The sequence below is a fragment of the Carlito syrichta genome, unplaced genomic scaffold (assembly GCF_000164805.1).
Source record: "Carlito syrichta isolate Samal-C Ts95f unplaced genomic scaffold, Tarsius_syrichta-2.0.1 Scaffold303739, whole genome shotgun sequence".
In the NCBI taxonomy this organism is placed as follows: domain Eukaryota; kingdom Metazoa; phylum Chordata; class Mammalia; order Primates; family Tarsiidae; genus Carlito; species Carlito syrichta.
Window position 1 is genome coordinate 137,778 of NW_007247835.1, and position 14,205 is coordinate 151,982.

General features: G+C 41.5%; 1 protein-coding gene across 1 annotated transcript in view; it reads left to right on the top strand.

Annotated features, from left to right (window-relative positions):
- The window catches only part of ARFGEF3 (ARFGEF family member 3), a 188,271-nt gene that overhangs the window by 7,086 nt on the left and 166,980 nt on the right, over positions 1-14,205 (top strand). Inside the window, exon 2 of the mRNA XM_008059165.2 lies at positions 7,510-7,683. Within this exon, the coding sequence (XP_008057356.2) occupies positions 7,510-7,683 (174 nt within the window). The remainder of the gene's footprint in view (positions 1-7,509; positions 7,684-14,205) is intronic.

A 14,205-nucleotide genomic window follows, 5' to 3' on the forward strand; every position in this document is an offset into this window, starting at 1 on the left:
TAAAAACAAAAAACTGGCTCATTTTCAGTTTTTGAGAATTCTTTATTTCAGTGATCTGTGAAAGGTAATGTGGAGAAGGCATTGTCAGCCTTTCTGGGGCTCAGTGGGAACCATCCAAGTAAGCAAGGGATTATTCTGGAGTAGACCTGCACTGTTCCAACTTCCTTAGATCAGGCTTGCCCTAAACAGGTGGGCAGAATGGGCAGAATGACATTTTGGTGTTGGCCATGAAAATCCATCTGCAAGAAAAAAGTGGCACACAGAGTAAACTTTAGCAGTGGGGGAGGCTGATATCTGTGTGAGAAATCAAGGTTCCCTGAAGATCCGTTTCTCTTTTTTCTTTTCCTGCTGCTTTGGAAGACAGAGAGTATTCCTGTCACCTTTTAACATAGCATAAGTGATAGTACTATACTATTTCCCAGCTTACAAACAGCTGCTTCTATGTGCTATCGGCTAGCCTGTACACCAGTCTATTCCCATTGATAAGACCTACAATTAGTTCTCCATTATAAAGCTTCTCCTTGTTAATAACCCTGACCTAAAAGCACATCTTAAGTGATACAGTCATCCCTTAAGTCACCATGTAAAGAAGTGCATAAGCCACCCAGGCTAGACTGTAGGGAGTATTGACTTGAGTGATATTTTAGGATGTGAGCAAGATATTAATGTTTGAAAACCAGTCCTGGCCAATCATCCTTCCTTTATCACAAGTTGTTGTTATCTTTGTTTTATAGCACTTGGTTAAAGGGAAGAGCTAGAAGGAGATAACTCCATTTTGAAATGTCTAGCAAACCGATCATGAATTTTGTTTTTTAGGCCTCTTCACTTCTTTCGAATAGACTGAAAGTAGGATTTTTTTCATGTGGATTATTCTATGCATGATTTTCATAATTACTGTGCCTTACAGGCAATTTAGCTCCAAATTTCCTGCTTTAATTTTGAAGTATGCCTCTGGGAAATTGTTGATATTGATTCGTTATAAAAGCCTATTTCAAGAGATGGGTAGAGACTGAGTTCAGCAATTCAGTGATGTCATTGGCTTAGTGTGGGTATTTGTATCTCTTTTTTGTATCCTATACGATTTTTCTTCTAGGGAAATCCTGATGCAAAGGCCAGAATCATATTTTGTTTCCTTTGTAGCCTTTGTTTATTAAATACTTTTATTTTACTATGTATTTATGTAGGGTTGAACTATATTTAAATGAGGATTATGTAATTACAAAATTCCCTGATATATTTTTTTCAAGTCTAATTTATATATTTTGGTTGGAGTCTCACTCTGTCGCCCAGTGTGGAGTGCAGTGTCAAACTCACGGCCACTGCAGCCTTGACCTGCTGGGCTCCAGCAATCCTTCCACCTCAGCCTTTCAAGTAACTGGAACTACAGGCACATGCTACCACACCCGGCTAATTTTTAAAAAATTTATTGTAGAGACGAGGTTTCACCAAGTTACCTGGACTGGTCTCAAACTCGCGGGCTCAGGTAATCCACTCGCCTCAGTCTCCCAAAGTGCTGGGATTATACGTTGAGCCACTGAGCCCGGCCAAGTCCAATACATTTAATACAGGAGATGTCCCTTTACCTGTGTTATAGTCAAGTGTTCTGTTAATATGATGCTTCTTTAATATGTATAGTAGCCTTATATTTTACATTTTTCCATTTGATTTAGCACAGTTTATTTTTCCTTATTTGCCATTTATGGGAGGAGCTGCGATATATACAATTAAATTTCATGCAGTAAATTATTGGATGAAGCTCCATTATTGAAGGAAAAAAAAACTTCTTGGAAAATCGACTATATTTTGCTACTGCTTATTCGTGATGCAACTTGCTAATGCAAGAATATGGATTAGAGCACCTTGTAATGCAACAACTTCAAATGTAATTTCCAAAGAACTAAAACTTTTAAAAGAGGTGGTATCCTATATTCAGACTGAGGGCAGAGTCATGAATTATTAGAGCTATTAAGACTAGTGTGTATACATGGCTTTGCCAGGAAATGACCTAAATAGACTTTTCCTCTCTGTAAGGCAAAGGGAAACTTTAAGATAAAGGAGACTCTAGTCTGGAATTAACTTGAACACCCACCGGGGAAGCCTGAGTAATTATGTAATTAAATAACCAACCCCAAATTCTCCACCTTCTGCTGACTTGACCGAGGGAAGAGATGAGGTAGCAATTAATATTCTTTCTTAGGGAGGATTAAGGTGAGTAAACCCAAAGAGTCACTGAGATGAGATTTCGGGTGGGGCTCGTTTTTAGGTCTGCACTAAAGGAATGCATTTCATGTGTTGAGTGGAAGCCGACTGACGCTAATTTTCAGTGTAATGAAGTCCAGAGAGAACTGTTATATTTAAAATAATGTTTCTTTTTCTTTTTTTTCCCCCTGAAACTGTAACTTCCCCATGGCATGCTTTATTTTGTAAAACCTATTTTGATTTTCTGTATTTACCAGCTGGGAGAAAATCATTCAAAAAAACAAAAGGGGATTTTTGTATGCTTATTTCAGAGGCTGTTGGCAGGGGCAGAAGCCAGGAAACTGGGTCCAGCTGTGCATGGGCTTCTGGGCAGGGAAAGGATCCCATCACTGGGAAGGAGCAGGGGGAGGGGGCGGAGCACAGAGGACCCCAGGATGAGTAGGTGGGAGGGCTGCTGCTGGATTTATCTTACAGAATTTTACCTTCAACTCTGACATAAAGCTGGATGTGGAAGACAAGGCCAGCAACGTGACCTTTGCTGAAAACAGGGATGCATTCATGCGTTTCAGAGATAGCCAAAATAGAGATGTAATTTAAAGTCAACAAGATATTTGATTAAGAAAGAAAACAATTGTTAGTTTAAGGTGTGCGTGTCCAAGCATCCAGTACAGAGGATGCCTTTATAAATGTTTGTTCAAGATGATTGCCTCGCAGCTCTCATTTTTGAATGCCGACATCTCTATCAGTGGGGTCTGTGGCGCGGCGTGCGATCAGTAGTGGCAGCGGATATGGACTCTGTTGGAAGGGACCATCTGTGAGTGTGGATAGGTATCCAGGGTTTGGAGTCAGAGCCAAATAAGCCACATCCCATGTGCTGGAAACAGTGCAGAACAGGACACAAACTCTCTCCCCACAAAGAGCCCGCCACTTGCTGAGGGGGAAGGAAAGTAAATATCCTTAGTAATACACTAAGTCCTACATGCAAGTCCCAGTTCTTCCACATATGCCTGTTGGGACCTCAAGCTAGTCATTTTGCCTGTCAATTTCTATAAAAGGAGATGGAAACTAGAAAGGTGATGAGGTGCCTCTGTTTCCCAGCGAGCCAGATCTGGGGAGATCCCACTGCAGGTTGCAGAGCTGGCTCAGCCTCCCTTGCAAAAGTCAGCCTCCCTTGCAAGGCTCAGCCTGTATCCATGCTGGGTCTGTCCAGGATAGCCCTGCTCTTGTCTTTCCTCGCACTGGGGCAGGAGAGAGCTTATATTCTACGGGACTCACTCTTGGGGCCCTTGTGTTCCTGGTGTGGATTAAGTCAACACTTCTCAAACATTTTGTTCTCAAGATCTTGTATGCTTTTAAAAATTATTAAGTACCCCAAAGAGTTTTTTAAAAATAAAATTTGTATCTATTTACCATATTAGAAATGGAAACACATTTTTATAATATTAATTTATTAAAAACAACAATAGCAAATCCATTACAGTTATGGTAATACAAATGACATTTTTTTTTTTTTTTTTGAGTGGAGTCTCATTCAGTCACCCAGACTGGAGTGCAGTGGCCGCTCCCTGCCACCGCAGCCTCGACCTGCTGGGCTCTGGCGATCCTTCCGTGTCAGCCTTCCAAGGAGCTGGAACTACAGGCGCGTGCTACCACACCCGGCTAATTTTTGATTTATTGTAGAGATGAGGTCTCGCCAAGTTGCCCGGGCAGATAAATACTGTTATCATACTTCTACCATCCTTATAGTTAGGAAAATGACCCTATAATATCAAAGAGTGTCAAGAAGTACAAAAAAAGTAGTCAGTGAAAGGTACAGACAACAGTCAGAAGGGCATCCCCAAGATGGCGCTGCCTCCCAAAGACAACAAAGCCCTAAGCGGTTTTTCCCGCCGGAGCGAAACTTAAACCTGTGCTCAAACAACCTCTTCCTATAGAAATGCTGCCTCATGGTCTCCTCCAGTGGGACCCAGGCACGGCGCGGGCCAGCCCCTACAAGGTTCAAGGTTCATAAATATACCCTTCTCCCTGCATGGCTCTCTCTCTCTTATTCCCTCTCTCTGTCCCCGCCACTCTCTTACTCTCTTTCTCTCTCGGTCTCTCTTTTTCTCTCTCTCTCTAAATCTCTTGGTTCAGACCAGCGTGGAGTCGTCACTGGTGCCAAAAACTTCTTTCAGTCAGTGCTGGGTTCTTAGGAAGATAACGTATGTTTTCAAGTAAGATGGTACTTTGCAAAATGTACAGCATATTATAAGAGAAATATCACTCTAGTAAATAGACTTGTAGTGGTCTGGCAGTTTGCAGCATGGTCAAGGTTTTTTTTCCCTTCCTTTGCTGAGTTTCAAAGTGTGACTGACTTTAGAGAGGAAAACAAGGATACTGAGAACAAAAGGGCAGATAAGAATCTGGATTTAAATAGTGTTATTTCCTGTTCCTACAAATATAAAGTGGCCTAAATGGTCCTTGGAAATTATACACAGATTGGCCTGAATTATCAAGATCTGGCAGTCTCTGGTGTATGAAATAAGGGAACTGGAATCTTTAATGCTGAAGGTAATGGGTTTTTGTTGTTGTGGTTGTTGTTGGAGTCGCACTCTGTAGCCCAGGCTGGAGTGCAGTGGTAACGCACGTGGCCATTGCTGTACTCAGGTGATCCTTTCACCTCGTCTTCCGAGTAGCTGGAACTTCAGGCTTGCACCACCACCCCGGGTAACTTTTTGATTAATTGTGGAGACAAGGTCTCTCCAAGTTGCTCAGGCTGATCTTGAACCCCTAGACTCAGGCAATCCTCCCGCCTCAACCTCCCAAAGTGTTGTTGGGATTATAGGCATGAGCCACTGTGCCTAGCGGGTTTGGTTTTTAACCAGAAGACATGGAGGGTTTTTCCTGGCTTAGGGGATAATTATTGGCATCTGTAAATTCTCTGGGCCTTCCGTCATTTTCCAATGGAGAAACCGTCACTTGCCAACCCAGCTGCCCCTATCCCCAAAAGAGTCTGTCTGGGTAGAGGATCTGCCTTTGCTATCGGCCCTGTGCTTCCAAGGAGGCTGGCGTGGCTTGCCTGCATCAGAATATGGGAGGGCTGCTCTCTGTCTTGGGAAAAAGAAGTTCTTTCTTCCTCTGAAATGTACCACATTCAAATGACTATTGGAGTGACTACAGCTGCTTGAGTCTGTGAGGGGAGCCAAGACGAGGATGAAGCTGACACATAGAGGGTGGATGGATCCACAGGAAAATGGAAAGAGCCCTTTGCTGTATCAAGGGAGTCACCTGGAACCAACCTGCCACCTTGTTTAAACCACTGAGGGAGTCAGACTTTTTCTAACTGATGCACCCTCCCTAAAGGAATTCACGTGATCTCAGGGACCCAGACAAGGAAGGATAGCCCAGGCAAGTGGGGCAGCCATAACCAACTTAAGGATCGATCAGTAGGATGTTTTTCTTATATGGTAGCATTTGGGCCTTAAAAAAATTTTTTTGGGGGGAGGAGATACACCTCATCAACAAGGGTACCTGCATAATGAACATTTATACGCTTAACCCAGAATTGTATCCCACATCTTTAAAATTAAAAATTAAAAAAATTAAAAATTAAAAAATAGAAAAATAAAAATAAATAAATAAAAATTTTTATTTCTTCTGTAGGATAAGGAGGTATTCTAAATTAAATGTTTGTAACTATGGTAAAATAGAGAAGAGAGCTGAGAAATCTGTGACATTTACAAGGTATGAAGCCTTGGCATTCTTTCCCACACCTTGAGCATGCAGGTGTGTGTCCTGCCAACATGAATAACTGATTTACTTGTGTGCTGTCCCCGCCAGACTCTAAACTCCATCATCCTTATAGCTGTGGCCCCTGGTGCAATGTGTCTGACCCCCATATCGAGTGCTACCCGTTATAGAGCATGGTTCTATGCCAGGAATTGTATTAATGGCTTTATATGCATTGTCTTAATAAATTATACAATGCGTACAACAGGTACTAGTAGAATATGTATTCTAATGATGAGAAAACTGAGGGGTGAGTGATAAAAATCAATTGCTTGGAGTCTCACAGCTAACATATGATAGACAGGGATTCAAATACAGGTCTGACTCAAAAAGTGCTCTTTTAACTAGTCTGTTCTCTGTCGTCAATGCATATTTGTTGAATACCTGACATTTGGATACGTTAGAATAAGAATTATGTATGTTCCTTTTGATTTTTTCATTTCATCTCTCACCCTTGGAGAATGTTTTGGAACAGAAGGCACATATGCCTCTTCTTGAGTATTGGCTCTTTTCTGGAAATAGACCTTATTGGAATATATCAGTTACAAATGCATTCAGTTGTAATTAATGGAAAGCCTAACAGTGAACACAAGTATCTGAACCAGAACAAAAGAAGGGGGTTTGTGTCCTTAGACTCTGGCTCTTCTCACAGCACTATCCCTCATATTTCTTTCTTTTTTTTTTTTTTTTTTTGAGTTGGAACCTCAGACTGGAGTGCAGTGGCCGCTCCCGGCCACCGCAGCCTCGACTGGCTGGGCTCCGGCAATCCTTCCGCCTCAGCCTTCCTAGTAGCCAGAATTACAGGCATGCACTACCACGCCCGGCTGATTTTTTTGATTTATTGTAGAGATGAGGCCTCGCTGCCCAGGCGGGTCTCGAACCCGCGGGCTCAGGCAATCCACTCACCTCAGCCTCCCAAAGGCGTGGGATTACAGGCTGAGCCACCGAGCCCAGCTTATCCTTCATATTTCTATCAAGTGTTTGTTATTATAGGTCTTCCAGATCTCCTACTGAGTTTATTCCTCTCATCCTCTTGAAGGAAGCTGAAAGGTCAGAACCCTCCAAGTATCTTGTGGATAGAAACTAAGCTCCAAAGATAGCCAAGTAACATGTCCAGGATTATGCCCTATGTTTGTTGAGAAATAAAACTATGGATCTCCCATAGTTGGACCAGTGTTCTTTTTTTTTTGAATTGGAGTCTCACTCTGTCACCCAGACTGGGTGCAGTGGCATGCTCACGGCCACTGCAGCCTCGACTTGCTGAGCTCTGGCGATCCTTCTGCCTCAGCCTTCCAAGTAGCTGGAACTACAGGCATGCTCCACAATGTCTGTCTAATTTTTTTACTTATTGTAGAGACAAGCTCTCACCAAATTCCCAGGCTGATTTCTAACCTGTGGGCTCAGGCAATCCTCTTGCCTCCACCTCCCAAAGTGCTGGGATTACAGGCATGAGCCACTATACCCAACTGGGCCAGAGTTCTTTTAACACATTCCATTGTTCTTTATAATAATGTAGTCTCCCCTTATATTCTTTCCATGTAGCCCAGAGCAGCAAGGCTCCTGCTCAGACACCTTGGGCTTTCAGGGGGGTAAGCCTAGGTACTTTGGCATCTGAGCAAGGAAGGCTCTGGCTCTCCAGGGACAACTGGGTGGAGCCCTACCTACATAAGAATATTGGTTCCTTCTGTGTCCCTGGGGAGAGAGGAACACCACCTGGTATGGCTCTGGGGAGTGGTGATGAGTGAATGCCCCAGAAACTTGAAAGTGAATGTCTATCTCCCAGGTTAATTTGACACTGTCTTTCATTGGGATTCCTGATAATTTTGATCCTATTCAGCATGATGTTCCTGCCTTCTTAAGCCAGTTCAGAGAGTGCTTGGTGTTTTCTGACACATTGGGGAACACATTGCCCAGCTTAGTATCTACGTGAATTGTGTGTCCAGTCTCCTTGGTAACAAAGCCTTGGTGTGGCTAGCACTGTGTTTAGGTGGTAGAATGAATTACTCTCCATCTTCTTCAGTTAAGCAATCTCTCCCAATGATATCAGAAAGGAAGATGAGTAGGGGATCTTTTTTTTCACCTTGGGGAAGGAGAAATACCTTTCTTGAGCTAAAGGTATCTACATAGTAAGAGTATGGCAATAAAATGGTAATGAAAGCAGAATAGTTATCATGTTTATAATACTTGAATATTTAATACATTTATTGATATACTTTTCTATCTTCCATGTGAGCATTTTTAGCAGTCTTCAGGATCGCAGCTTGTTTTCACTGGTTTTGTGGGCTCCCATATGTGTACTTTTGCAAACTCAGTCTCTATTTGGATGATGGGCATTTACAGCCAGGCCTGCTGCAAATGACTGTGTTGGATTTGCCCTTTGTGGTCTCTGATGGGTATGAATGGCGAGAATAATAACGTCAGACAAACTTAGGCTCCCCTATAAGGAGGATCATGACAGACCTGGGCTCTCGACAGTCCCTTTGCGGTGCCCTGGGCTGGGATTGTCATCAGGCAGCTTTTACCATCTTAGTTTTATTTTGTCTTTTGCTCTTGAATAGTTTCACTAAGAGGACAGTCTGCTACTTTTTTTTTTGTCTCTTCAGTGTGTTAAAAAAAAATACTGGGCCTGTTTGTTTTTTTCTAGCACATGTCTCATTTAGAAAGGCCATGAAGTTATATAGTAGATTTGCCATTACCCTGAGTGGTAATAAGGCAGCTCATTGCTGATGTATTGCTGTACAGACAACTTCCTTCAGGGTGACTGGGCTAGGAGGCAGCTGAAAACAGGCTGAAGGGTACCTGTCATGCCCACACACACACCCAACCTTTAACACAGAATGTGTCCTGAGAAATCACATCCAGAGTGCCAGACCTGAGGCAACTTGCTGGGCAGGTTAATGTAGATCTTATTCAGCTGACCCTACAGACTGGAAAAGGGAGGTGTCGAGTCTGATATGTTGAAGGCAGGCGGCTAGTAAGGTAGCAATTCAGTCTTTTTGGCTTCTACCCAAGGCCTATTTTTAAAAAGTGCTTGGCATGCAGGATCTATTGAATGCTCAGTAATTGAAATACCACAAATATGTTACTGCAGGGAGAAGTCGCTGTTTACAGGAAAATAAACTTTTACATCATTGTTCTCTGCCTGATGCTTATGGCCAAAAAAATTTACTTATGGTGGTCATCTCCTTACGAATGAGTGAAAGTGATTTTCAATGCCCATGGAGAAAGAACTGTAGAGCTTTTAACAGAGGACGGGAGCTGTAACTTCAGAATGTAAAAGTGTTTTTATTTGACCTACAGAAGAAACACACTTGTTTTAAGTTATCTAGAAAATAAAAGAACACACACACACAGATGACACAGTTGTGAAAAAGTAATATTGTCAGAGTGTGAACTATGTTCTCACTTTAGAAAATTCAAAAGCCTTGAAAATATAATTATTGACACATATTGTTAGATTACTTGAACTATGACAAAGGTTTTATTTCATCCCTACTTTATAAATACAAGACAGGCTTAAGGTTAACTTGCCCAAGGTTTCCTAGTGATAACTGGTAAAATCTAAATTCTAACCCTTCACTACTGGGTACAAAAGTCATATCACCTGGAGATAATGAATCTTAACATTTGGTTTGATTTTTTCTGAGGGTATATAATGAAAATTAGGACACAGAGTATGTAATGTTTTGTAGCTTGCTGCTTTCACTTAGCATTATATTCAAAAGATTTTTTCAATGTCATTAAGGGTTCTTTAAAAACATTTTAGGAGTCATTAAAATTCCATCAAATTGATGTGTCACAAGGGAAAAAAGTCACTTTAATATTTCCTTCATTACAATAATTATTTTAACAACTGGTCAAAAATCGGCATAAATTATTAGACTTCTTCTCTTTGAAGACATAGTCTCGGTTTTTTAAACTTGGTATGGTATTGCAATACTAGGAATGCAGTTCACTTGCTTAGTAGAGAGTTTTGTAGGGATATCCATTGTTAGTTGATTGTGACGATATTCCTAAAATCAACTCTGTGTAAGGAGCCATCTTATTTTATGTCGTGAGGGTGGGAGGCACTAACCCTCCCAAGAGGGGCACTGGGAATGTGGGTAGGGCCAAGCAGAAGTGTAAAGGAGGTGGCATTTTTAAGGATGGATGGCTGTGTAAAGTGGACATGAGGCTTTAAAGTGCCAAGCGTGTACTTGATGACGATTGTTAGCCTTTAATGGTGCAGTCAATCTCAGCCCTGGGAATGATGTTTCGAGGTACTGTCCTTGGCCTTTCCATGTATTCAAGTGAGCCTGATACTTGGCTTTACTACATCTGAGGCAAAATTTAACAGTTTAATTCCGAAAGTTTCATTGCTGTAGATAAAAAGTCAGTAAAAGAGTGAAGAATACAGATTTTTCTACTTTCTGGACCCCTGGGCCTGCTCATTTTCTATCTGAGTGTGCTACTCAGACAGAAACAGTTCTCAGTGTTCTTTGTCCTGGGAGAAGCAGGAAGTCTTGCATCGGCTGTCATTTGCTGGGTGGTTTAAGGGAGAACATAGGAAAACTGAAGATTAAAATCTTTCATTACCTTGTTTAATTTCCAGGGATGCCTGTGCTTGTTTCCACTGTGGAGACCCTTGTCTTTCCCCTCTAGCCTTTGTTCTCTCTTGGTGAGGAGAGAACAGTTCCTACAGAAAGAGTATAAGCATTTGTGTCATATAGTTCTTACATTTGAGTTTGGACTCACCCATTTACCAGCTGTGTCCATGGGCCTATAACTCTGGGAGCTCCATGCCCTAAACTGTGAAATGAACATGATAATACCCACAGCCCCAGTTCCTGTGAGGATTAAATGACACAATATAATGAGAAAGTTTCTAGCTCACAGCTGCCTCCGATGGATGGGCACATCATTTATCTTTCTTTCTATGCTGCCCCTTCTTGAACAGTGACCAAAGTGTTCCTAGTTTTTCCTAACTAGGAAAAGTTAAGCTTCTAACGGGATCTGATGCTTTATAGTGGTTAGGTGACTTGGGACAAGTTACTCACTCTCTCTGCCTGTAACTCATTGATAACATGGAAATATTATGTATCACATAGTGTTTCAACCTCTAAATTAAATGAGCTAATGTATGCTAAGTCACAATGCCTGGCACAAAGTGGGTACTCAATGACTGGTGGATATAACATATCTTAGAAGGACAGCCTTCCTGAGAAAAAGAGCCTCTTTTGGCTTCTTCTTTGCTGGCATCCTTTATTTGCTCCACTCACTGGCTGGAGAGATTTCTCAGAGCTCTATCCTTTTGTTCTGTACTTTGTACTTTTCCTTGGATGTTTCATCTACTTCTAAGGCTTCAGTTACCACTTTTAGATTGATAACTTCTAAATTTTTTCATAGCTTCAAACTAGTACATCCAGTTGTTTATATGACTGCACTTGGAACTTTGCTCAAAGTATACACAAAAATAACTATTATCTTTCACACTTCCTCAAAACTGTTCTTCCAGGAATTTCTCTCTACTCTACTTCCATGCTGTCTCTTCCATGCTTTTCCTCTTTTTCCTTCTTTCCATTCCTGCATGTAGGCAGCTAAATGCCTTTCAGTGCTGAGCCCTTTTAGTAGAGTGGAGTCCTTCCTCCAGGCTTTCCTGCCTCTGTTTAATAATGATGACATCAAAACTGTAATAATGATACGAGAGCAGTGACAATGAGGAAAGGTACCATAGTCACGTCATTTGTTGAGTATGTACAATGTGCTAGGCACTATCCATGCTACTCTAAGTCCTGGGTAATGTAGGACCCTGACATAGACCCATGTTGAAGAGACCTCAGAGACAAGGGAATGTTTCTACCCAAAGCCTGCTTTGCTCGCTCAGATCATGCCCTTGGGTACTTTAGACCTCAGAATTCCCTGCTCAATCTGTGTGAGCCTCCTTCCTGAAATCCCTATGGGACCTTCTCCCCAGCTCTATCTTTCAGAAGGATGCCACAGGTATGTGGATCCCTAGGCCCAAGGACTGGCCACCAGTCAGCTGCTAACAGGGGTGGTGTACTAAGATTGGCCTGCAGACTCAGGTGTCCATATTGGTGGCTGTGAGACCTTTTGAAGGCAGTGCAGTGCCTGGGATAAGTAGAGAAGGCGATTGGGACAGGAGCCTTCAGGAGAGCTGTAAATGTTAGGATGGCCCTGGGCAATCAGTTAGGAATCTGACTAATGCAGCTTCTTATCTAATCATTATAACACTTCTTGAGGTAGGTAATATTAGTTCTATATTTTTAGATAGAGAAAGCAAGGCTTGAAAAGGTAAAATACTTAATACACAGGTTGTAATTGGCAGAGCCTGAATTTGACCCAGATTAGTGTGACTTCAATATCAGCATTTTTTTCTTTGACAGTCTACATTCTATCCATTCTCTACATTGTAGCCAAGTTCCGTTTTGTAGAAAATGTCTGAGGTTACATTATTCCTGTGATTAAAAATCTTTCATTAGGTCCTTATTTGCAACTGGCTAAATGCCAGTGTCTCTGGCATAGCATACAAGATCTTTAAAACCTGGCCCAAATCTATGTTGTGAAACTTATATCTCACAGTCTTTATCCACCATTCCTTCCCCACCAGTCACTGTTTCCTGAACCCACTCTGTGCTTTTGCACCTACAACCTTAGCTGGGAGTGTCCTTTTCTTCTTCTTCACTTGGTTGACCAAGTCCCATTCTGTCCCTTCCAGTGCAAGACCAAATGAATATCACTCTTTCAGTGAAGACACTTGCGTTTTCCCCAATAAGATCTCCCCCACTTCCACTATACTTTCATAATTGGTTGTACACATCTTAATACAGTAGTAAGTCCCTACATAAGAACCTTCAAGTTGTGAACTTTCAAAGATGCAAACATGTGTTCTCATGTCCAATCATGTAAGTTAGTTTGTGTGTCTGGTGTACATTGTTACATGTGTGCATCGCCTATAAGTGGTTGTGCTTTTGTGTTCTTTACTGTATAGTGTACAGAGTACAGTAGTACAGTATCTTTATTTCAAGCCCAGAATGTCCGGAAGCAAGCATAAAAGCAGTGATGATGTAGCTGGTAATGTATAGCTGATTGTAGTATTTGGGTACCTAGGCTAACTTTGCTGGACTTACGAACAAATGGGACTTAAGAATCCACTCTCAGAGTAGAATTCGTTCGTATGTAGGAGACTCACTGTACAAGTGTCTATCACCTTGTACTTGTTTTTGGTTATTGTCACTTGTCTATTACCTTTTCTAGACTATAGATTCCATGTGGACAGGAACTGTGTGTCTCATTTATTGTCATATGCCTAACATAGAGTGCCTGGACATATAGTAGGTTAAATGCATATTTATTAAAGAAATGCTCTATTTATTACTAAAAGTCTTATGTACTTCTCACACCTGGATTATTGGTCATTTAGGAATGCCAGTTTTAGTTCTGACTGCTGTGTTGATCTGGTAATAGACTGATTTTATAAGTCCATTTGACATCATAACTGGAAATGTCTATTTCCTAGGAAATTATTTGTGAGCTTTTAAAAAAACTTGTGTGGAGATGAGATCTCGCTATGTTGCCCAGGCTGGCCTTGAGCTCCTGGGCTCAAGCAATCCTCCTGTCTCAGCCTCCCAAAAATGCTGGGATTATAGGTATGAGCTGTCGCGCCTGGCTTGTTTGTGAGCTTTAATAGGTCAGTGAACCCTGGACACCTTTAAATCAGTTTTGTTTTCTCATAGTAATCAGTTTTGTTTTGTTTTTAAGCTATCCGTCTTTGGTTATATAGACATTTCTGAAAGACATGCCATAGAGTTGCCATTTTTTCAAGAGGCAACTTGACACATTTGCATAAGGTCAGCATATAAAAAAAGACTTTTGATATCATGTAGAGTCTTTTCTCTTCTTCCCTAAGGTTTGAGTGTTTGCATGAGGAACCTGCTGCTCTTGTTTCTACTTGCCTTCCACGGCAGAGGGATACTGCTCCACTGGAGATTGTGGGCAAAGTGCTAACTCTTGTTTGCTAGATTGCCAGTTGGAGCATTTCATTAGGAGAAAAACATTAAGTAGCAAAATGCATGTGGTTTCGTGATCCAGGGCAGAGCAGAACAATTTCCACGGGCATGTTTCATGCTGTTAGTATGTGTACACCCTAAGCCTGAAAGCTTTGATTATAGGAAAACATGTCATAGAGAGAAGCAAGATTAAATTAAGCATACTGATTTTAAATTATATATTCGGCTAAGG